The 25,143-nt window shown below is 39.5% G+C and overlaps 1 protein-coding gene across 1 annotated transcript in view; it reads left to right on the forward strand.

Moving 5' to 3' along the window:
- Positions 1 to 24,249, forward strand: part of LOC110502713 (CUB and sushi domain-containing protein 1) — a 500,827-nt gene extending 476,578 nt beyond the window's left edge. The window contains exons 58-71 of the mRNA XM_090217249.1: positions 6,165 to 6,341; positions 8,441 to 8,620; positions 9,474 to 9,647; positions 15,254 to 15,427; positions 15,593 to 15,666; positions 15,831 to 15,942; positions 16,719 to 16,898; positions 17,258 to 17,320; positions 17,670 to 17,831; positions 17,947 to 18,059; positions 19,617 to 19,704; positions 19,851 to 19,986; positions 20,309 to 20,371; positions 21,566 to 24,249. Coding sequence (XP_090073375.1) covers positions 6,165 to 6,341; positions 8,441 to 8,620; positions 9,474 to 9,647; positions 15,254 to 15,427; positions 15,593 to 15,666; positions 15,831 to 15,942; positions 16,719 to 16,898; positions 17,258 to 17,320; positions 17,670 to 17,831; positions 17,947 to 18,059; positions 19,617 to 19,704; positions 19,851 to 19,986; positions 20,309 to 20,371; positions 21,566 to 21,725 — 1,856 coding nt within the window. The 3' untranslated portion in view covers positions 21,726 to 24,249. The remainder of the gene's footprint in view (positions 1 to 6,164; positions 6,342 to 8,440; positions 8,621 to 9,473; positions 9,648 to 15,253; positions 15,428 to 15,592; positions 15,667 to 15,830; positions 15,943 to 16,718; positions 16,899 to 17,257; positions 17,321 to 17,669; positions 17,832 to 17,946; positions 18,060 to 19,616; positions 19,705 to 19,850; positions 19,987 to 20,308; positions 20,372 to 21,565) is intronic.
- Positions 24,250 to 25,143: the final 894 nt, after the last annotated feature.

Raw genomic sequence — 25,143 nt, forward strand, 5'->3', positions numbered from 1 at the left:
GTCATCCAAACACGACGAGTTGAGTTTTTACCAAAAAGTTATATTTTGGTTTCATCTGACATTCTCCCAATCTTCTTCTGGATCATCCAAATGCTCTCTAGCAAACTTCAGACGGGCCTGGACATGTACTGGCTTAAGCAGGGGGACATGTCTGGCACTGCAGGATTTGAGTCCCTGGCGGCGTAGTGTGTTACTGATGGTAGGCTTTCTTACTTTGGTCCCAGCTCTCTGCAGGTCATTCACTAGGTCCCCCCATGTGGTTCTGGGATTTTTGCTCACCGTTCTTGTGATCAATTGTACCCCACGGGGTGAGATCTTGCGTGGAGCCCCAGATCGAGGGAGATTATCAGTGGTCTTGTATGTCTTCCATTTCCTAATAATTGCTCCCACAGTTGATTTCTTCAAACCATTGCAGATTCAGTCTTCCCAGCCTGGTGCAGGTCTACAATTTTGTTTCTGGTGTCCTTTGACAGCTCTTTGGTCTTGGCCATAGTGGAGTTTGGAGTGTGACTGTTTGAGGTTGTGGACAGGTGTCTTTTATAATGATAACAAGTTCAAACGGGTGTCATTAATATAGGTAACGAGTGGAGGACAGAGGAGCCTCTTAAAGAAGAAGTTACAGGTCTGTGAGAGCCAGAAATCTTGCTTGTTTGTAGGTGACCAAATACTTATTTTCCACCATAATTTGCAAATAAATTCATTAAAAATCCTACAATGTGATTTTCTGGATTTTTTCATCTCATTTTGTCTGTCATAGTTGACGAGTACCTATGATGAAAATTACAGACCTCTCTCATTTTTTTAAGTGGGAGAACTTGCACAGTTGGTGGCTGACTAAATACTTTTTTGCCCCACTGTATGTTTGTAATAGTGTGTTATATGTGAAAGTGTGTTTGTATTATAAATTGTATTTTAATGTTAAAGGACTCTTGGAAGATTAGTCCAAATGGGGACTAAAAGAGATCCAAATTAAATAAAATAAAATCTATGTTCCTCTCCCTCCACTCTCCTCTCCCACCTCTTCACTCTCCTCTTCCTCTCTCCCTCCAATCTCCCCTCGCTCCACTTCACCCTCCACATCTCTATCCCTCCAATCATCTCTAACTCCTCTTCCTCTCTGCCTTTTGCTGCTTAGCCCTGACTCTCCACATCACTTCCCTCGCTTTCATTGAGCTAGAGAAATAGAGTAACAGAGGGAGACCAGACAAGCAACAAATAGGATACAATTGTGGTCAAGAACATAATCTCTCTCCCTCTCACACTGTCTCTCTTTTCCTTTCTCTCTATTTCCTTTTCTCAACCATACACATCACATAACTGCATTTGACACTAGCTAAGTAAGTGAAAGTGAAAAAATATACAAAGAAATATACAGTGCATTTGGAAAGTATTCAGACCCCTTGACTTTTTCCATATTGTTAAGTTACAGCCGTATTCTAAAATTGATGAAATAGCATTTTCCCTAATCAATCTACACACAATACCTCATAATGACAAAGCGAAAACAGGTTTTTAGATTAAAAAACAAACAGAAATACCTTATGTCTATAAGTATTCATACCCTTTGCTGTGAGAATCGAAATTGAGCTCAGGTGCATCCTGTTTCCATTGATCACCTGTGGTAAATTCAACCGATTGGACATGATTTTGAAAGGCACAAACCTGTCTATGTAAGGTCCCACAGTTGACAGTCATGTTAGAGCAAAAACCAAGCCATGAGGTTGAAGGACTTGTCCGTAGAGCTCCGAGACAGTATTGTGTCGGGGCACAGATCTGGGGAAGAAAAAAAAATGCCTGCAGCATTGAAGGTCCCCAAGAACACAGTGGCCTCCATCATTCTTAAATGGAAGAAGTTTGGAACCACCAAGACTCTTTCTAGAGCTGGCGCCCGGCCAAACTGAGCAATTGGGGGAGAAGGGCCTTGATAGGGTTCCTCTGTGGAGATGGTAGAACCTTCCAGAAGGAAAACCATCTCTGCAGCACTCCACCAATCAAGCCTTTATGGTAGAGTGGCCAGACAAAATCCACTCCTCAAAAGGTACATTACAGCTTGCTTGGAGTTTGCCAAAAGGCTCCTAAAGGACTCTCAGACCATGAGAAACAATATTTTGTGGTCTGATAACATCAAGATTGAACTCTTTGTCCTGAATGCCAAGCGTCACGTCTGGAAGAAATCTGGCACCATCCCTACGGTGAAACATGGTGGTGGCAGCATTATGCTGTGGGGATGTTTTTCAGCGGCAGGGACTGGAAGACTAGTCAGGATCAAAGGAAAGATGAATGGAGCAAAGTACAGAGAGATCCTTGATGAAAACCTGCTCCAGAGTGCACAGGACCTCAGACTGTGCCGAAGATTCAGCTTCAAACAGGACAATGACCCTAAGCACACAGCCGAGGCAATGCAGGAGTGGCTTCGGGACAAGTCTCTGAATGTCCTAGAGCCTGGACTTGAAAGACCTGAAAATAGCTGTGCAGCGATGCTCCCCATCCAACCTGACAGAGCTTGAGAAGATCTGCAGAGAAGAATGGCACACCTGTACCCAAATACAGGTGTGCCAAGCTTGTTGCGTCATACCCAAGAACACTTGAGGCTGTAATCGATGCCAAAGGTGCTTCAACAAAGTACTGAGTAAAGGGTCTGAGTACTTACGTAAATGTGATATTTAAGTAGTTTTTTTAATACATTTACAAAAATGTGTAAAAAAATGTTTTTGCTTCGTCATTATGGGGTACTGTAGCTAGCTCTCCCAGTCTCTCTCTTTTGCTTCTCCTTAATTTAGGAATACATTTATTTGTTCAAAACTGTTCAGCTATTGCATTTTCTCACTGAGTCAACTACTCATCACATTTTATGCACTGCAGTGCAAGCTTTTTGGTATTTGGTATTTTATCAGGATCCCCATTAGCTGTTGCAAAAGCAGCAGCTACTCTTCCTGGGGTCCACACAAAACATGAAACATGACATAGTAGAGAACATTAATAGACAAGAACAGCCCAAGAACAGAACAAACATAAAAACAAAAAAGGCACTCGTAGCCTACATATCAATGCATAGACGCAAACTATCTAGGTCAAATACGGGAGAGGCGTTGTGCTGTGAGGTGTTGCTTTATCTGTTTTTTGAAACCAGCTTTGCTGTTTATTTTTTAGCAATATGAGATTGAATGGAGTTCCATGCAATAATGGCTCTATATAATACTGTGTGCTTTTTTGAATTTGTTCTGGATTTGGGGACTGTGAAAAGACCCCTGGTGGCATGTCTGGTGGGCTATGTGTGTGTGTCAGAGCTGTGTGTAAGATGACTATGCAAACAATTTGGGATTTTCAGCACATTAATGTTTCTTATAAAAAGAAGAAGCGATGCAGTCAGTCTCTCCTCTACTCTTAGCCAACAGAGACTGGCATGCATAGTACTTACACTGTATATCAGCCCACTGATTACAATGAAGAGCAAGACGTGCCGCTCTTTCCTGGGCCAGCTGCAGCTTAACTAGGTCTTTCCTTGCAGCACTGGACCACACGATTGGACAATAATCAAGATTAGACAAAACTAGAGCCTGCAGAACTTACTTTTTGGAGTTTGGTGTCAAAAAAGCTATCTTTATTACAGACAGAGCTCTCCCCATCTTTACAACCACTGAATCTATATGTTTTGACCATGACAGTTTACAATCTAAGGTAATGCCAAGTAATTTAGTCTCCTCAACTTGTTCAGCAGCCACACCATTCATTACCAGATTACCAAATATAGATTCATTCTAGAACTTAGGGAATGATTTGTACCAAATAAAATGCTCTTAGTTTTAGAGATGTTCAGGACCAGTTTATTACTGGCCACCCATTCCAAAACAGACTAAAACTATTTGTTAAGGGTTTCAGTGGCTTTATTAGCTGTGGTTGCTGATGCGTATATGGTTGAATCATCAGCATACATGGACACGCATGCCTTGTTTAAAAATGTTGAAAAGAGAAGAGGGCCTAGAGAGTTGCCCTGCGGTACACCACACTTTGCATGTTTGACATTAGGAAGCTTCCATTAAAGAGAACACTTTGAGTTATATTAGATAGATAGTGCTGAATCCACAATATGGCAGAGGTTGAAAAGCCATAACACATGTTTTTTTAACAAAAGGTTATGGTAAATAATATCAAAGGCTGCACTGAAATCAGTACAGCTCCCAAAATCTTCAATTTCTTTCAACCAATCATCAGTCATTTGTGTCAGTGCAGTACATGTTGAGTGCCCTTCTCTATAAGCATGCTGAAAGTCTTTTGTTATTTTGTTTACAGAGAAATAGCATTGTATTTGGTCAAACACAATTTTTTCCAATAGTTTGCTAAGAGCTGGCGATAAGCTTATAGGTCTATTGTTAAAACCAGTAAAGTCCGCTTAATCACTCTTGGGTAGTGGAATTACTTTGGCTTCCCTCCAGGCCTGAGGACAAAGACTTTCCTCTAGGCTCAGATTAAATATATTACAGATAGGAGTGGCTATAGAGTCAGCTACCATCCTCAGTAGCTTTCCATCTAAATTGTCAATGCCAGGAGGTTTGTCATTATTGATCAATAACAATAATTTTTCCACCTCTCCCACACTAACTTTACAAAATGATTTTCTTTCATTCTTTTTTTTATGCATGAATACGATGACTCACTGTTCGTTGTTGGCATTTCCTGCCTAAGTTTTCCCACTTTGCCAATTAATTAATCATTAAAATAATTGGCAACATCAAATGGTTTTTTGATGAATAAGCCATCTGACTCGATGAAAGGTTGAGTTGAATTTGTCTTTCTGCCCATAATTTCATTTAAAGTACTCCAAAGTTTTTATCCATCATTCTTTATATCATTGATCTTGGCTTCATATTATATATTTTTGTTGAGTTTAGTCACATAAGTCAGCCAGTCAGATGTGCAGCCAGATTTATTAGCCATTCCATTTGCCCCATCTCTTTCAACCGTACAGTTTTTCAATTTCTCATCAATCCATGGAGCCGTAAGAGTTCTAACAGTCAGTTTCTTAACAGGTGCATGTTTATCAATAATTGGAAGAAGCAATTTCATAAACTCATCAAGTGCAGCATCTGGATGCTCCTCATTAATCACATCAGACCAACAAATATTTTTAACATCATCCACATAAGAGTCACAACTAAATATTTTGTATCTCTTTTACACAATTTTTGGCCCAGGTGTAGGAACTTTGGCTTTCCTTGATATAGCCACTATATTGTCATCACTGCATCCAGTGGGTACGGATACAGCTTTAGAACTAAGTTTTACAGTATTAGTAAAAATGTGATCGATACCTCTGGATGGTCTTGCTCCTGTAGTGTTTGTAAACACCCTGGTAGGTTGATTAATAACCTGAAACAGATTACAGGCACTGGTCACAGTAAGAAGCTTCCTCTTGAGCGGACAGCTTGATGAAAACCAGTCAATATTCAGGTCCCCAAGAAAGTAGATCTCTCTGTTGTCACAAACGTCGTCAGGGAAATGACCGGACCTAGGTGCAGCGTGGTGAGCGTACATTTCTTTTAATTATGAATGTCGCCAACAAAAACAAGAAACAACAAACGAACGTGAAGCTTACTAGGGCTACACAGGCCACTAACAAAGCCTAAGTATGGTTACCAATCAGAGACAACGACAGACAGCTATCCCTGATTGAGAACCATACCCGGCCAAAACATAGAAACAAAAAACATAGGATGCCCACCCCACATCACCCCCTGACCTAACCAAATAGGGAAATAAAACATATCTCTAAGGTCAGGGCGTGACATCTGTTTACATCACATACATTATCAAGCATTTCACACGTACTGTATAGATACTGACTGTTTGCACTTGGTGGACGATAGCAACACCCCAAGTGTCAATTGACAGCATACACTGTTTCTGGTTTCTGGTTGATGACAACAGCCACATGAATATGACAACAGGTTGTTTGCAAGTTAATCTTGCGATATTGACACTGATATTATTGTTAGAAAAACAAGGCAGTTCGTGACCGCTATAGTAATTTAAAGAAAGGCAGTCGACGGCCGCTATCGGTTCTAAAGTGTTAATGATAACAATCAATGTAGGGTTTATTTACCTTAAATTTATCTTAAAGTATTTTCCAATAAAAATTTTTTTTTCATCTATTGATGTTTTTTCAGCGGTTTCCTGTGGGAATCCAGGTACGCCTGCCTACGGGAAGATTGTCTTCAGTGATGGAATACTGTTTTCAAGCTCCGTGGCATATGCTTGTTGGGAAGGATATAAGACTTCCGGCCTCACCACTCGCCACTGCACCACCAATGGCACCTGGACCGGCTCGGCCCCAGACTGCACAGGTATGGTGCTCAGTGGCGATTTTAGCATGTAAATCTTGGTGGGGCAAACCAAAAAATATATTGTTTTATGAAGGCCAGCAAAGTTAAAACACATCACAACACTAAACAATACATTCAATGCACTATAACGGTGATAAACGGTGCCACAAAATGTTAGGACAGCAGAGTCCAAACAGCAGTCCCAACACTTTACCACTGCTACCTGGCTATCAGCAGAGCCTTGTCTGGCAGCGAAACAATACATTCTGCCTCATTTACTACCATTTAAAAAAAGTACAGCTGATATGGGTGACTGGCCCATGGCGTTACCCTATTTTTCGAGATATGGGTGACACTGCCTCATGTACTACCCTTTAAAAAAATATATAGCTAATATGGGTGACTTGCTTAAACATATGTGGTTTCTACTGACAATTGAGATGTACAAACTATGGCATAAGGGAACAACAGGCGGATAAGAGGCAATCCGTAATTTCGATTAAGACATTATTGAGCAAGCTAGGACGGCCGTAGTCAATATGTGACTACTATGTGTTCAGCACTTTTGAAATGTACAGCGACAGAATTCAGAACATTGGCCATTCTTACAGTATTCTCCCTGTACAACAAGTCAGAAATTAGGCCATATAAAGATGGCATAAAAGCAGACAATGAAAGCTCTTACAATATTAAATTATTGCATTTCTCTAAAACAGGCTATAGGCTACAAGTGCACCATCATGTCAGAACAGTAGGCTAAGTTATGAGGGAGGAAAGGAACCAAATTATTAGGGTGAGGCACATGTGCTACTAACAGCTTACTATACAACATTCACTTAATATTACTTTCTTTGCTACACTATACATATCTCCCTGGCATATTACATCATTTATGCAGCAGCATACTTTATATTTTTGGACTCACCTTGTTGTGGAAGTTGGCACAGAGGTCCTTCTTGTCGGCCGAAATCACAACCCTGAATTCTGAGTTGGATGACCGTTCAACATTTTTTTCCGTATTTTCCCATTCTGACATAGTTTTTTCCGAGTTCCCAGTTGTCTTGAACTCACTGAAGCCTGAGATTTTCCAGTTCCAAGTTTTTAATTGTTTTGAACGCGTCAGAAATGCTGGATTGGCAGCATGGCCAAAGTATTCAAACTTTTCTGGGCCATGGCGTTACCCTCTTTTTTGTGATATCCAATTGGTAGTTATGATCTTGTCTCATCGCTGCAACTCTCCTACGGACTCAGCGAAGGTCGAGAGCCAAACCGCACTGCTTCTTGACACACTGCTCACTTGACCCGGAAGCTAGCTGCACCAATGTGTCAGAGGAAACACTATCGACCTGACGACTCATGTCAGCTTGCTAGAGCACGATGAGACAAGGACATCCTGGCCGGCCAAAACCTCCCCTAACCCAGATGACACTGAGCCAATTGTGCGCTGCCTCATGGGCCTCCAGGTCACAGCCGGCTGTGACACAGCCTGGGATCGAACCCGGGGCTGCAGTGGCGCCTTAGCACTCATTGCTGAATTTGATATTTCCAACTTGTAGTGCAATGTTTATGGCCAATGAGCACTGATACATTTTTATCTATAATTTCTCTTCATGTGAAAAGGATTGAAAAGGATTTGCCAGTAGGTTGCAGACTTGATGCATGATGATGACTGCTTGTCTAACTTGCTAGCTAAGATTCTGAAAGTATTGACATGATCCGTCCAATCAAAGCTACAGTAGGTATAACGTGATTTGATGTCCATTTTATCTTTGGCCAGTGACCTCGAGCCTTCTTGGATGGGCACTTGAGTTTTTGAGCTCTACCTGTAGATTTTGCTGTAACGTAGTGTCTCAATCAGTGACAGAACACTGAGCCAATCATAGTGCAACTAAAGAATATTACCAACCCGTACGCTCCGGCTCTGCCTCACCTGCCCAGAATGACGCGTCGCCACTGACTGTACTATAGGAGCACTACAGTGGACTCGTCTAACACACATCTTCTGTTCATTCAATCTAGACAATGAGACGTGGCCACAATGCACCTAATCCTACATGCCACGCTATGCTTTTGATTATGCTTGGACAGTACTGTCTATGACTATTTGACCAATTCAACAGTGATCAGCTGTGGAGATCCAGGTCCTGTTGCCAATGGGATTTACATAGGGAATGAGTTCACCTTCAACAAGACTGTTCAGTATCACTGTAACCCAGGCCACGTCATGGACACTGTCGGTACGTCTGTGCTCCTCTGCACCAAGGACGGGTCTTGGAACCAAACCAAGTCTAACTGTAAAGGTAATTCAACTTTGGTTATGACTCAATAATACTTGTCGTTTGCTTACAAAGAAACAAACATTTCAACTTTCATTTCTTTACTTAGGGCTGAGATGAGAAGGCGCAACCAGAGAAATATAGTACAGATATCACAACAACACCCCAGAATTTCAAGCACTCAGAGATCAAAAGATTTCAAAAGTTTTTTGATCCTGTTTGGAGTAGTTTCTCTACCTTTTTGGCACAGCAAGCAAAATTATTGACTTGCACAGACTGAAGGGATGTTATCCATGAAATGTGTAAGCTCTGTGCTATCAGATGTCAGACTTCAAACGTGTGGAGAAAACAATGTATCCAGTTAGTGGTGCAATGCAGGCAAGCATAGAGCAGGGAAGTCTCCTCCTGAGCAGATTGACAGGCAGAGAATGAATGTGTGCACTTCACATATTATTCCCCAGAGTAGTACTTTAGCAAAGCAATTGCAATCCTGTGGGTGAATACTGTTTAATATGCCAGAAGTTCCTGTTTTAGAATTGTAATATTTTATCGTCTCAGCGGGAGTGTTAAGAAATTACAGTTCATGCAATACCCTGCATATAATCAAAAACAGATACACTTCCCATAACGGATATGTATTGTGATTAAAGGGACGGCTACTTCCCAATGAATTACATTACTTGCCATTAATAGGCAAGTGAAAACACTTTCTCCCTGTTGGAGAACGGATATATTAATCAAATAGGATATGAACCATTGTAAATCCTCCATTCCCTTCTCGTACATCAATAGATATGTTTAGAAAATTGAGGCGTTTTGAGTTAACATACAGTACTTACTCACTCAAAATATTGATATTGTTTTGCCCCCACATCAGTGATCATGTGTGGCCATCCTCCGGCTGTTCGCAATGGGAAGGTTGAGGGATCAGACTTGCAGTGGGGCTCCAGTGTCACCTATAGCTGCTTCGATGGGTACCAGCTATCCAGCCCTGGAATCGTCTCATGTGAGGGGAACGGCACATGGAGAGGGGAGATCCCTCATTGTCTTCGTAAGTTGAAATTCAAGTTATTTTAAGACTGAGCCTGAGCACTTGATCTAATCTTTAGTGCAATGGCAGTGTGCTCAAAGCTTAGCTTTTTGCCTATTGCTGGTTTTTATAATAAATATAATTATATAGTAGATACATCAAACTAATGAAAGCAGTGCCTTTCAAATGAAATGTGCAGTACCTGGCTTACTTATCCTTCCTATAGCCCTGTTAAAGTTGTGCTGCTGGAGGGTGCATGACCAGACTAAACCCTCTGTGTTATGTCAGATTTGACAGATTGTGAAACTGTTGTGACAGACGCAAACATTTTCTAAATTGATCCCTCAAGTATCCGCAGCTAGGTCTGCCCATAACATGAGCATTACAAGGTGCATGGATAGAGTCTGCTGCTGAAGCCTGCAGGCCCTTGATCATAAGCTCCTGACACAGTGTCAGAAGTAGAGCCAGAATGTTCAGAAATTCCATGCACAGAGTGAGTTTTCATCTAAAGTCTGCAGGAGAGCCCACTCTGTAAAATAAACTCCTGCTGTGGGTCTGAAACAGGTCTGAGTGACTTCTGCCTCTAAACTCTTTGTGGAACATTTAAGTGAGGCATTTCGCAAACATGAAGGACCTATTATGAAAAAGCAACTTGAAACCATTGTATTATCCATTATAAAGAGCAGGACTAGTTCACACACTTTTTACACTCACCTACATTATATCAGGGGTTCCCAAACTTTTTCACTCAAAACCCCCTTCCAGCATTGTGGAACATCCCACCCCTCTTGTTGGCGGAGACAACATTTTGCAGGTTTAAACTTATTTCCTGTAATTCTACACATTTTGTCATGGGGTGCAGATAACATTTTGTCGTTTTAAAAGCTAATTTCCTTGCACTTCTATACATTTTTCTATGCCTAATGTCTATTCATGTGATATTTGAGTGACTCAAACATTACAACAAAAACTACGGGCTAAGAAAATTAACTGACATGGGCTAGTTGATCTGGACATTTCTGACAACTTATAAATACAGTGCCTTTGGAAAGTATTCAAACCCCTTGACTTTTTCCATGTTTTGTTAAGTTACAGCCTTATTCTAAAATGGATTAAATTATTTTTTCCCCCATCAATCTACACACAATACCCCATAATGACAAAGTAAAAACAGGTTTTTAGACATTTTTATACAAATGTATTAAAAATAAAAAACTGATATGACATTTACATAATTATTCAGACCCTTTACTCAGTACTTTATTGAAGCACCTTTGGAAGAGATTACAGCCTCGAGTCTTCTTGGGTGTGACGCAACAAGCTTGGTACACATGTATTTGGGGAGTTTTTCCCCATTCTTCTCTGCAGATCCTCTCAAGCTCTGTCAGGTTTGATAGTGATGTTCCTGCACAGCTATTGTCAGATCTCTCCAGAGATGTTCGACCGGGTTCAAGTCTAGGCTCTGGCTGGGCCACTCAAGTACATTCAGAGACTTGTCCCGAAGCCACTCCTGTGTTGTCTTCGCTGTGTGCTTAGGGTCGTTGTCCTGTTGGAAGGTGAACCTTCACCCCAGTCTGAGGTCCTGAGTGCTCTGGAGCAGGTTTTCTAGTCTCCCAGTCCCTGCCGCTGAAAAACATCCCCACAGCATGATGCTACCATGTCATGACGATTGGCATTAAGGCCATAGAGTTCAATCTTGGTTTCATGGTCTGAGAGTCTTTTGATGCCTTTTGGCAAACTCCAAGTGGGCTGTCATGTGCCTTTTACTGAGGAGTGGCTTCCATCTGGCCACTCTACTATAAATGCCTGATTGGTGGAGTGCTGCAGAGATGGTTGTCCTTCTGGAAGGTTCTCCCATCTTCACAGAGGAACTCCAGAGGTCTGTCAGAGTGTGGGACTTATATAGACAGGTGTGCGCGTTTCCAAATCATGTCCAATCAATTTAAATGTACACATGTGAACTCCAATCAAGTTGTGGAAACATCTCAATGATGTCAATGGAAACAGGATGCACCTGAGCTCAATTTCGAGTCTCATAGCAAAGGGTCTGAATACTTAAAATCAAATCAAATCATATTTTGTTGGTCTCATACTCATTGTTAGCAGATGTTAATGTGACTGTAGCGAAATGCTTGTGCTTCTAGTTCCGACCATGCAGTAATATCTAACAAGTAATCTAACAATTTCACAACAAAAAAGGAATGAAAAAGAATATGTACATATAAATATATGGATGAGCAATGGCCGAATGGCATAGGCAAGATGCAGTAGATGGTATAGAGTAGAGGTCGACCGTTTATGATTTTTCAGCGCCGATACCGATTATTGTATTTGTAATAATGACCATTACAACAACACCGAATGAACACTTATTTTAACTTAATATAATACATCAATAAAAATCAATTTAGCCTCAAATAAATAATGAAACATGTTCAATTTTGTTTAAATAATGCAAAAACAAACTGTTGGAGAAGTAAAAGTGCAATATGTGCCATGTAAAAAAGCTAACGTTTGAGTTCCTTGCTCAGAACATGAGAACATATGAACGTTGGTGGTTCCTTTTAACATGAGACTTCAATATTTCAAGGTAAGAGGTTTTTAGGTTGTAGTTAATATAGTATTTATAGGACTATTTATCTCTATTTGATTTGTATTTCATATACCTTTGACTATTGGATGTTCTTATAGGCACTTTAGTATTGCCAGTGTAACAGTATAGCTTCCGTCTCTCTTCTCGCCCCTACCTGGGCTCGAACCAGGAACAGATCGACAACAGCCACACTCGAAGCATCGTTACCCATCGCTCCACAAAAGCCGTGGCCCTTTCAGAGCAAGGGGAATAACTACTCCAAGTCTCAGAGCGAGTGACGTTTGAAACGCTATTAGCGCGCACCCCGCTAACTAGCTAGCCATTTCACACCATAATTTGCAAATAAATTAATTAAAAATCCTACAATGTGATTTTCTGGATTTTTTTTCTTCTCATTTTGTCTGTCATAGTTGAAGTGTACCTATGATGAAAATTACAGGCCTCTCTCATCTTTTTAAGTGGGAGAACTTGCACAATTGGTGGCTGACTAAATACTTTTTTTGCCCCACTGTACTTCTGTGTATTGATTTTAAGAAAGGATTTGGTGTTTATGGTTAGGTACAGTCGAGGAACAATTGTGCTTTTTTCTCAAACGCAAATGTTAAATCATCCCCCAGCGTTGCATCAATTATATGCAACGCAGGACACGCTAGATAAACTAGTAATATCATCAACCATGTGTAGTTAACTAGTGATTACGATTGATTGTTTTTTATAAGATAAGTTTAATGCTAGCTAGCAACTTACCTTGCCTTCTACTGCTTTCGCGTAACAGGCAGGCTCCTCGTGGCGTGCAATGAGAGGCAGGTGGTTAGAGCGTTGGACTAGTTAACCGTGAGGTTGCAAGATTGAATCCCAGAGCTGACATGGAAAAAATCTGTCGTTCTGCCCCTGAACAAGGCAGTTAACCCACCGTTACTAGACCGTCATTGAAATTAAGAATGTGTTCTTAACTGACTTTCCTAGTTAAATAAAGGTGTAAAAAAAGAAATATCGGCAAAATCGTCGTCCAAAAATACCGGCCATTCCGATTAATTGTTCGACCTCTAGTATAGAGTACAGTATATACATATGAGATGAGTAATGTAGGGTATGTAAACATTATATAAAGTGGCATTGTTTAAAGTGACTAGTGAAACATTTATTACATCCAATTGTTTATTATTAAAGTATTATTAAAGTGGCTAGAGATTTGAGTCAGTATGTTGGCAGCAGCCACTCAACGTTAGTGATGGCTGTTTAATTAACAGTCTGATGGCCTTGAGATAGAAACCTTCTCCACTACTGTCCTGTCGATGTGGATAGTGGGGTGCTCCCTCTGCTGTTTCCTGAAGACCACAATCTTCTCCTTGGTTTTGTTGAGGTTGAGTGTGAGGTTATTTTCCTGACACCACACTCCAAGGGCCCTCACCTCCTCCTCATCAAGCCTACCACTGTAGTGTCGTCTGAAAACTTGATGATTGAGTTGGAGGCGTGCATGGCCACGCAGTCATGGGTGAACAGGGAGTACAGGAGAGGGCTCAGAACGCACCCTTGTGGGGCCCCAGTGTTGAGGATCAGCGGGGTGGAGATGTTGTTTCCTACCCTCACCATCTGGGGGCGTCCCGTCAGAATGTCCAGGACCCAGTTGCACAAGGCGGGGTCGAGACCCAGGGTCTCGAGCTTAATGGTGAGTTTGGAGGTTACTATGGTGTTAAATGCTGAGCTGTAGCCGATAGTCGACAGAATTCTTACATAGGTATTCCTCTTGTCCAGAGGGGTAAGAGCAGTGTGCAGTGTGATTGCGATTGTGTCGTTTGTGGACCTATTGGGGCGCTAAGCAAATTGGAGTGGGTCTAGGGTGTCAGGTAGGATGGAGGTGATATGATCCTTGACTAGTCTCTCAAAGCACTTCATGATGACGGAAGTGAGTGCTACGGGGCGGTAGTCGTTTAGCTCAGTTACCTTAGCTTTCTTGGGAACAGGAACAATGGTGGCCCTCTTGAAGCATGTGAGAACAGAGGACTGGGATAGGGATTGATTGAATATGTCCGTAAACACACCAGCCAGCTGGTCTGCGCATGCTCTGAGGGCGTGGCTGGGGATGCCGTCTGGGCCTGCAGCCTTGCGAGGGTTACCTTAGGTTTCTTGGGAACAGGAACAATGGTGGCCCTCTTGAAGCATGTAAGCAAGTTATTTCTGTTTTTTTTATAAATTAGCAAAAATTTAAAAAAAAAACTTTTTTCGCTTTTTCATTATGGGGTATTGTGTTTAAAAATATATATATATTTTAGAATAAGACACTAACGTAAGTCAATGGGTCTGAATACTTTCTGAAGGCGCTGTAGCTCTTTAAGGTATGCAGTGACTGACTTGAGAAGAGGCAAATTGATGATGTACAACCCAGTTTCGAAAATGCACTTTGTGCATTCTACTATTACAACTTTCAAGATTAAGTTGAAAGCCGGACTCCAAAATAAATATGTATATGTGTATATATACAGTTTGTGTGTGTGTGTGTGTGTGCGTGCGTGTGCATGTGCGTGTGCGTGTGTGTGTGTGTGTGTGTGTGTGTGTGTGTCTGTGTGTCTGTGTGTGTGTGTAATGGGAACCACTGACCTATATTACATAGGCTCTCTGTCTCACATAACCCTGTAAAGAACAAGGTCTCACAACAAGATTATCGTTTTTCACCTCATAATGTTGTGATTCCAAGAGCCATGTTATAAACTACTAGCTAGTCAGTTGTCATTTATACCCTGATGAAGACAGCTTGTCTTTCGAAACGTTGGTTATTAGGTTATTAAATTATTGCATCTGAGCTCCTAGAGTGTGTGGCTCTCCTTTTCTTTTTCAAGTGTTCTACTCCACTAGCCAGCACCTCGCTTGCCCCTCTTTCGCCTCCAGATTAGCTGGTCAGTTTTGCCTATGAAACATTGTGATCCTCATGCCTATTAAAAAATGGTGAATCATGAAATCCGAAACCCACGTAACCCGGATGATGTGTGTGAATTGTGTGATTTGATTTATGGTCTCTGTGATTTGTTATGCCTAGCTGTGCTGTGTGGAGACCCTGGCACCCCAGCAGAGGGTTATGCTGAGGGGAAGCAGTTCACCTACAGGTCAGAGGTGACCTTCTTCTGCAGGGACCCCAACATCTTGGTCGGGTCCCCCAGGAGACTGTGTCAGGTTGATGGGAGCTGGAGTGGAATACAGCCCTCATGTATAGGTGGGTCGCCCATTCATACCATAATAACAATAATAATAATACACATCTGCTGCCTTAATTGTGGTGTGTTGTACCATATCATGTTGTGTTGTTGAGTGTTTCCTTCTCTTCTTCAGTGATGATGATGTTGGTAGGCAGTGAGCTAAACATTCCATTTGTCTTCAGATCCTGCATATAACACATGCAGAGACCCTGGAACTCCATCTTACGGGATACCAGTCACGTACCAAGGATTTGAGGTAAGGTCCTTACTTTAAGCGATGTGAAATTATGAGTAAACAGACATCTTTGTATTGACATTTGTGCTCAGATAATTAGCTAAAACAATCCAAAATAGTATTCTGTTCAGTCAAAGTAATTCCCAGGTTGTTGACCATTTATAGTAAATTGTCTTCTATTTTAGGTTGGAAGCAAAATCTCCTTCAAATGTCGTAAAAACTACCACATACTGGGATCTACGACAAGAACCTGTCTAGAAAATTTGACGTGGAGTGGTGTGCAACCAGAATGTATCGGTAAGACATTTTGAAAGATTTGTTTTTGTCCCAAGACATTGTCAAGAAAACTGAAGAAGTAATTTATTAATCCGGCAGGTATCATTTGTCTTAGCATTGACTTGTTAGTGACTAGAGGGAGAGATACAGGCGATATAGGGGGGTATGCCAGCCAAAAGGAGTAAGTATTGGTTTAGCAAATGTAACCCTTTGATTTATTGCATTCTATATCACTACTCTCCCCATGTCAGTGTCATGTTCTCTATCCCTCTTCTTAATAACTCTGCCCAGTATTATAGGTCTTGAGCTGTATATATGGATTAAAAGACAGATCAAAACAGAAAAGCCATTGAGGGTGATGTTCAAAAGGGAATGGACATTTGAGAAATGGCTGTGTGATTCATGGACGGAAGTAAAGTAGGGATTGCTGCCCTCAGCAAAAAAATAGATAAAGTTGGCCAAGTTTAAGATGTTCGTATGTGAGTGGTAAATCAGTGTGCGATTTTGACAACATACCCCACAAAACCCCACAAAATCCCCACATAAAGTGGCTTCACTGTCAGAGGCCTGGGAGTAGGGAGGCTTAAGTTGATGACAGGAAGGTGTGAAGACTGAGCTCATATATTATGTTACAAATAGATAGCAACACTCAGGATTTGTTTAATAATTTCACTCCTGATAGGATTGCTTGATCTCTACATAACTCCATAGTACTGGTGTGGGTGTGGGGCTGCTGTATTCTGACCGGGTCAAGGGAATTTATTGTGAATTACCTTCCTTTCTTTATTTTTTTGTAGCCCATGCCTGCAGACAGCCCGAGACACCGTCTAACATTGACGTGAGGGCTATTGATCTACCAACTCTGGGCTATACTTTGATCTATACATGTCAAGACGGATTCTTCCTGGATGGGGGATCAGAGCACAGGACATGTAAACCTGATGGAAAGTGGTCCGGAAAGCCACCTGTCTGCAAAGGTATAGTTTGGCACTGGAATATACCTATTATTAAAATGTCACTATTTCCGGTGAGGAGGATACATTTTACTGTGGGCCATATATTTACATTATCAGTTCACCTGCATCTTGTATTTATCAATCATATCTCCCCCTATACATTGGTATTCAATAAAGTAGTTAATTTGCTTTGTTCTCTGTGCTGGCTGAGAATACCTAGATAATTGAGTATACAACATTTCTGCTATCATCACAACTAAATCACTTTGGTAAAATTTGGCCAAAACAACGTTGTGACTATTAGACTACAAGCAGCAACTGGCAGTGAGTAGGTTACATCCATAAATTTAATGGAATCAATTATTTATTCCGTCTTTCAGTTGGCCCAAAAATAAATGGTAAAAAAGGAGTGGAGTCGGATGTTCAGAAAAACAAGATTGGTGGTATGTTATTTTCTCTGAGTCATCTTCTCTTTTGGTATTTTGCGTCGTCATGATGATGTGGCAAGTGACACCTTGCTTCTTGAAAGTCCAATATCTTGAAAACTTGACTGCTGACATGCAAAACATTTTGGGACTGTATCAACAGTGGACTTGTTAAAAAAATACAAACATAGGTTTTTATGGATTTTTCCTTTAATATGGATACTGCAGATCTTGAGATTACTCTTAATGATGGATCTTATGTACAGACGGCCGATGGATGACGCAAAAGCTAAAATAATCTGGTTTAATTGTTGTACCTTATCTCGTTCTAGGCATACAGTATAACACAAGTCTTTCTTTCCTTCAGTTCCTGTAAATGTGTTTTCTTTAAACTTTGGCTGGACCGGGTTCTACGAGTACCTTGGGGCAAGAGAAGGTGCCACTATTACTGTAAATGGATTCAATGCAACAACCAGTAGAGTCAATGTCACACTTTTGGATCAGAGCAGAGTGCAGCTTAAACTCTCTGGTAAAGCACAACACACATGTTAACGCTGACATTATTTGATTTGGCAAATATTACAGTTGAAGTCAACATTACAACAGTAAACACCAACCGATAACCCAACTTCCATTGCTTTCAGGAACATACAAAAAGGAGGAGAATCATTTGCTACTGAAGGTTTACCAGATACGTGGTCCAACAGAGCATCATTTCAGTAAATTCAAGAATGACAACTGGGCAATGGATGGCTACGTGAGTCTTTTATTTTAATTAAATTATAATTATTTCCAATTACATTAGGGCCTTATTATGGACTCAAAACAAAAATATTTTGGCTCCCTTACTTTAAGCATGTTTTCTCCTTCCTCTGTTTTTTACTAATATGCTGTACACCTAGCTCATGAGATGCTAATGTCTGCAGACCATGTCCTTCATCAATATGCAGCTCTGGCATATGGTTTTGACTAGCATACCTAATACTAGCATACTTAAAATTATTTAAATAAAAATGTGTCAGTTTTAAGATACCGTATTACTTTAGTGTAGCCCTCTTTTGAAAGTTAAAAATATACTGTATCTTCATTTATACAACAGGCAGAGATGTAAAAATACTTGAAAGTACTACTTAAGTCATTTTTTGGGGTATTGTACTTTACTATTTATATTTTTGACAATGTTCTACTTTTACTTCACTACATTCCTGAAGAAAAGGATATACTTTTTACTCCAAACGATCTCCAGCTGTCCCACAGTAATGAACGTGTTGGGAGTCGGGACGAGACAGACAGGCAGCCAGTGTTTCTCAGTTGAAATCATGAATCAGCTGGCATAATTTTTATGGATATATACAAAGGAATGTCAAACTAAACAAAGTGCAGCTAGTTTGCAGTCTTTCCAGCTTCAGTTTGAAGTCATTGTGTTCGCTGTGTTGTTGGCTAGCTCCTCTGAAAAACAGTGTCCAGGCGAGTGAACACATTTTTCTATGCCAGACGAAATCCCGCCTCATTAGGTCATTGTTATGGAGGTATCCAAATAATACTTTGTTGTTATTCTTACTGCACTTCAGCCGTAGTTGGCTAGCTAGCAAGCAAGAGATAAGAACGTTGCCAGCCGGGATGGCAATGGAACATTTAGAATGAACGATTGGGTCATGTCCATAGATTATTTTACCTTTATTTAACTAGGCAAGTCAGTTAAGAACAAATTCTTATTTTCAATGACAGCCTAGGAACAGTGGGTTCCTGTTCAGGGGCAGAACGACAGATTTGGACAAGTCAGCTCAGGTATTTGAACTTGCAACCTTCTGGTTACTAGTCCAACGCTCTAACCACTAGGCTACCCTGCCGCCTTGGTATAGGGATACAGAACAAAAAGTCTGAACAACCGGGTCACGTCTCTAGCAACCGAACCGATAGAAAGAACGACAAGCCGGCTTGGGCAGCAACCCTAGATTTGTGTCGGGACTATATCTTGTGAAAGGATGAAATAGTATGAATACTTTCATCAAAATATATTTTTTTAATGAAATATGTTAATCATTATTTGAATATGTAGGTAAACCGTTGTATATAAGGATATATTGGCAAGTTCCAATATATCCTCCAAACACCGGCTTCTCGGGCAACACTTAAGTGAACACTATAGAAGTAAGTAACTTCAAGGCGAGTGAGAATGATAAGCTGTATGAGAAACCAAAGGATTATGTGAGGTAAATGGGTAATAGTTCTCATTGTGTAATGGTTCTGCTTTTCAACTCTTCCCTGATGTAATCAGTAAAAAAATGAAATCCTCTCTCTTTTGTTGGTTTAGGTGACTGCAGAGTCTGACCAGAAAACCTTTGTTTACCAGGGTCATATTCACAGCAAGGACTTTGGAATATTTGTGCTAACAAGAGGAGGTACAGTCATTGTGTAGTCTCAGTAATATAACAACAACAAAAAATACATGCACGGTTACATTTTACTTCTGATACATGATTCCTTTTACATAAGTTACTCCCAAAATCTTGACAAGAATGATTGTACTGTTATGTTTCTTTATTAGGTCTCTTTACAACAGACCTGGACCCATCAAATCCTCCATACTATGGCACGAATAGCAGTTCAGTAGCAGTTGCCATACTAGTGCCATTCTTTGCCCTTATTCTTTCAGGGTTTGCATTTTACCTCTACAAACACAGGTAAGGAGTGCTGGCTGTTGGAAATCTGGTAACCTGCATTGGTGATGTTTGTCCATATATGCTTGGATGTTCAACATTGTTGTTTCTTTCTTATAAGTTATGGGAAACTCCTGTGCCAAATCACCAACGATGAGTGATCCCTAAAAGTTTCAGTTGATAAAGCATTACATAACAAATCCAAATGTTAGATGAGTGTGTGACAAAATGATTACAAGAAAGAGCAGTGGAGTTTTCCAAAGCTATTTGAACAAGCAAAAGAAAGAAAATGTGACAATATAAAATGGAAATTACCCAATACTAAAAGAACATAAAAAATTGGCAGGGTGCTTTCACAAGACACTGATGACAATGAGAGACCCAAAGATGTAATCAGGGCTGGCGGCAGGTAAGACATAAGAAACTAAATCACTATAAACAACAATTCCTACTTCCACATCGTCATTACTCTCTTTTACTTTTTTCATTTTGTGGAGAAAAAATGATAATTTGAGGGAAAAACATCAACTTGCTGGGCTTAAATTAATATGTTGTCTTCTTTGATCTCATATTGTCATCTCTCTGTCAGCATATTTAAACCAGCTGAATGTTGTTCTATTTGTTTTTTGTAGACATTTGCCCAAAAGATTTCATGAGAATCCATGTTTTTTTGACTGATAAAATTACCGGAGGGGAGTTTTGAAGTATTGTGTTTTAATGTATAATGAATACAGAATCATGCTTACTAAGTACCTTCATATTCACATAAGTGTCAGATTTAGAATACTGTCTTTTGACAATGTCATAATAACATAATATAGGATTAGTCTGTTTTGATAGTTATAATATTTTCTTCTTTCTTTACTGAATTTTGCATACCATACTGTACATGTTTAGCCACTAGGCTACATTACCACCCTCTCTACCTCATTCAAACTCCCACAGAGACTTTGGAAAGCTTTGGAAATGTGTTTTTTAATATGCAGAGGTATTCTCCACATACTGTATGAAGATAGATCCTGCTTTAACAATGCCTTTATGGGGGATTAGCTTTAGGACTTTTTATATCCAAACAAAGTTAATGTAGAAGACACTAAGCCCTCCAGGCAAGTCTCTAAACCTACATTTGTCTTACTTTTACTTAGTGAGATTTGTAAGGTAATGGAGGGAATATTAAGTAAAGGCTTACAAAGTAACTCCCGGATGGAATCAAGGTCTTCACATTGATTTTATATTGAAGCTTAAAACTAGGTCAGTAGGCTTTGAGTAGGACTCCTCAGTATCATATTTCAAATAATAAGAGGTTATATAGTCTCCTAGGGTAAATGTGTATTCTAGATCAAAGGAGGGCTGAAACATAATTTAATTAGCTACGTGTCTCATTTATTCTTATTCGTTATGTTTAAATATGCAGTTACAACAATTTACAGAGTTTCTTCAAGTGGGAAAGAGTTTTTGCTTCGTCTTTGCACTTTTTTGCTGTACATTAACATCCCTTCATGATGCAAAGTCATATTTGTCTGAAAAGTAAACAACAATCATAGCTAGTAGAGTTATTAAAATATTGTAAATGTATTAACACTTTTAATTGTTCACCTTTCAGAACAAGACCAAAAGTACAATACAATGGCTACACAGGTCATGAAAACACAAATGGACAAGCGTCATTTGAAAACCCTTTGTATGACACAAACATGAAACCCACGGAGGCGAAAGCTGTGAGGTTTGATACAACTCTGAACACAGTCTGCACAGTAGTATAGCCCTTGTATCGCCAGCATTGGACTGGTTTTTATAGCAAGATGCAAATATTCCTTTGTCTCATCACGTTATGATGATAAAAGACAAGTTTTAAATCAAGGACAGTTTTATATGGACTAAAACAACAACTATTGGTGTTCTATGGAGCAGGGACTATGTACATGGCCAGGACAGAAGATACTCTCTTGGATCAAGGAGTTCTGCCTTTTATTGCTCTTTGCAGGATGAAAGTATTCATTCTCCTCTCTTTTTAAAAAAAAAATCTGTATTTTTTTCCCCAAAGGCCCTCCTTGGGGAAACACAGAAGTGTCTTGAAAAGCCACATAATTGTTGATAAAAAGTGTTTTCTTCAGTGAAGATGAACAACAAACGAGGGAGCAACTTTGAACGTGTTGCTGCTCATTCCTTGCCAGACTTCTCCAATAAAGGGAAAATATGCTACAACTACAACTGTCTCGCATGAGATCTTGGCTATCTAATCTCTGGGTAGTTAAAGGAACTCTCTCAGCTGTTGTGTTGAAAAACTTTATCGCACAAATTTTGCACTAGTGTGTTATGAATGGGTATGAAATGAGTCAAAAGAGGAATTTTCAAACCAACTGAAAAAATTACGTACAGGGTTTTTGACCATTTGTAGATAAACATACAGTATATTTCCATATCCACAAGTTGTCATGCTGTCATGCTACTGTTTATAAACAGAGAGGCTTATTTTATTTTCAATATTGGTTTTGAAAATACATTTATGGAACACTCAAGCATCATTCCACAAATCTCAATTAAGGAGCAACTGGTGTACATACAAATGTGCAGCTATTGTGAGTCATTTGTCATTGTATTCACAGATCAATATTACTGCAGAGCAAACGGATCTGGCTCATCTGCTTTGAAAAACAACAATGCCCAATATTGTAGTATACTGTAAATTGCATCAGATAATTACAGTATGTATCATGCATGATAGTTTGTTTATATTGTCAATCATCAGTTTGCTGTTCATATTGTAGTTTATTTCACATTGCCACAAGCATTTAACATTTGTAACCCTACAAAACAGTTTGCAGTCCTATCTTGTGGTCTTGCTGCAAATTTGCTTACATTTCAAATATACCTCGTTGCGCAGAAGGACATCATTTTTCTACTCTACAATACTGGAACTAATGAAATGTTTATTTTTCATAAATGCTGCACTTGCTTTAAATCACAGTTTTAATGCAGAAGTGTATTTTAATGTATATGTGCCATAAGATTACACCATGTTTTATTCTGACACACATGTCACTTAAGGCCAGATGGGGAATGAAGTTGAATGGCAATCCTTCTTTAGCAGAGGCATGAGCTGGTTTAGAAGCTTGTCTTAATAATCTCTTTTTCCCCCTTTATGGTATGTCCGTCCTATCCTTAAGGGTATTGAGTCAGTGATGATGACATGAACACTGACTTCATATTTACACTCCAAGAAACACTGCCTTATTAAATTCAAAAGCATGACAAAGCTGTCACAGTTACAAATGACCTGTTACAACACTAATGCTTGAGAGTGTAGGGCTACTTGAATGCATACAGTACACTGTGATTCCAAAGTCATAGATTAGCTTTTTTTTTTTCCTAATAATTTTGGTTATGCATGTTTTCACAAATAACGTTAAAAATTAACAGTAGATGAGCTACCTTTCAAAATCTGTTATCATATGCACTTGCTTTGAGATCAATGACAAAATGTGTAATATAATCTTGTGAGCTATCAGATTCCAGTTAATGTCTGTTGTATTTGTGGCCATTGAACCATTGCAGGATTCCCAGAGTGTGATCAATTGAATGTGTGTTCGTAAAATAAGAAGAATTTGCATTTCCTTCGTTTTTCTACAAAGTGAACTATTCAAATTATGCCTGTTGTTCATTGCACAACTGTACAGCAGTGTTTTCAATCAATAGGGTTAAGACAAAAATGAATCAAATCATCCCTCATTCTTTGTCAACATCTTGTGAAGTAAGACCCACTGCTTTTAATCCACATCTTGCCTTCCTTTTGGCTTGCTGCAATAACGTTTTTCTTTCATCATCTGTAAAATATATTCCCAAGAAAAGAGCTGTACAACTGCATTCAATTAAATATCATTCCATTTTACAACATCATGTTATCATGTGCTGCTGACTTTAAGTAGGTGCAAAAGAAAATGTTTTTGTACAGAAATATATTTTTTATGAAGAATTTGTAAAATTATTAAATATGTTGTGCTTTTTTGATTAATGTAGGTACAAAACTTGTTAAAATAAATGTTTTTACTATACAAAATGTAAATTTATCGTCTGAGTATGAATATAAAATGTATATTATCTATGGTTGAAACTTTTCTTGCCAATGTCGATATATACAAGCTTTTATTTGAAAACATTGCTCGTATATATTTGTTTATACAAGAAAAAACAAACCTTAGAAAAAAATGGTATTACAGATTGTTCTATGACACCAGTTATATGACATATTTTGAAGACATGATTTCAGATTAAACATTTTTGATATAATTATCTATGGTCTCATCTGTATAGAACTTTTTTATTTTCGTTTTGTGTCATTACATATTTTAAAAAGACTACAGTGATATCTATACAACAAGAAAACAAAATCAGAATTTGTGTACTTAGGCCTGGACTCAATCCCATCGCACTTTGTCAGCAATGTACCTAAGCGTTGGCAGTGACTGCATTCTCAGTCAATACTGCATATGTCGGCTCAATCGGCAAATTAACATTAAATGGGGCCTTTGTCGACAAAGCGGGATCGGATTGAATCCCTGCCTTACTCTAACTCTATGACAATAGATTTACAATCCTGATGATAATAAGATTTAGATATAATAGATACAGTATATACATTGCTATATCAATTTTGTATTTTGTTTCCCTAAGGTGGCCTTAATCACTTACTAAATATGTTCAAGACATGCCACAGCCCATGCCTCGCCAACCTCCACTAATGAGGCATAAAAGCAAGCTGCCTATGTGCCTGTGGGGTGGAGCACACCAGTCTGTCCAATCAAAAAACTCAGCGGAGGCCTACTCACCCTCAACACAGGAGGACCGAAAGCAAACACTTGACTTAGACTTTGCATTAGCTAAGTAAATAAATAGTAAAGCAGTGCTAAACCAATACATTGTCTTCTACTACTGTATGCTGGCATGCTGTAGTCCAAACAAATTCATCAGTAGGGGCTCTTGTGTATCAACTAACCATCCCTTTATTAAACTACAAAAAGATAATGAAACAACACACCATATAATACAGGTAATCTGAAACTGAAATGCTACAATGGTATTGAAATGGAAACTCGGTAGGTTTTACTGTATATTGCCTGTCCTGTTAGTAGTACTGTAGAGTGACATGACTGATCTAGTATAGCATTAACTTATTTTATAAAC

The sequence above is a fragment of the Oncorhynchus mykiss genome, chromosome 23, assembly GCF_057628025.1.
Source record: "Oncorhynchus mykiss isolate SJ-2025 chromosome 23, ASM5762802v1, whole genome shotgun sequence".
NCBI classification, from domain to species: Eukaryota; Metazoa; Chordata; class Actinopteri; order Salmoniformes; family Salmonidae; genus Oncorhynchus; species Oncorhynchus mykiss.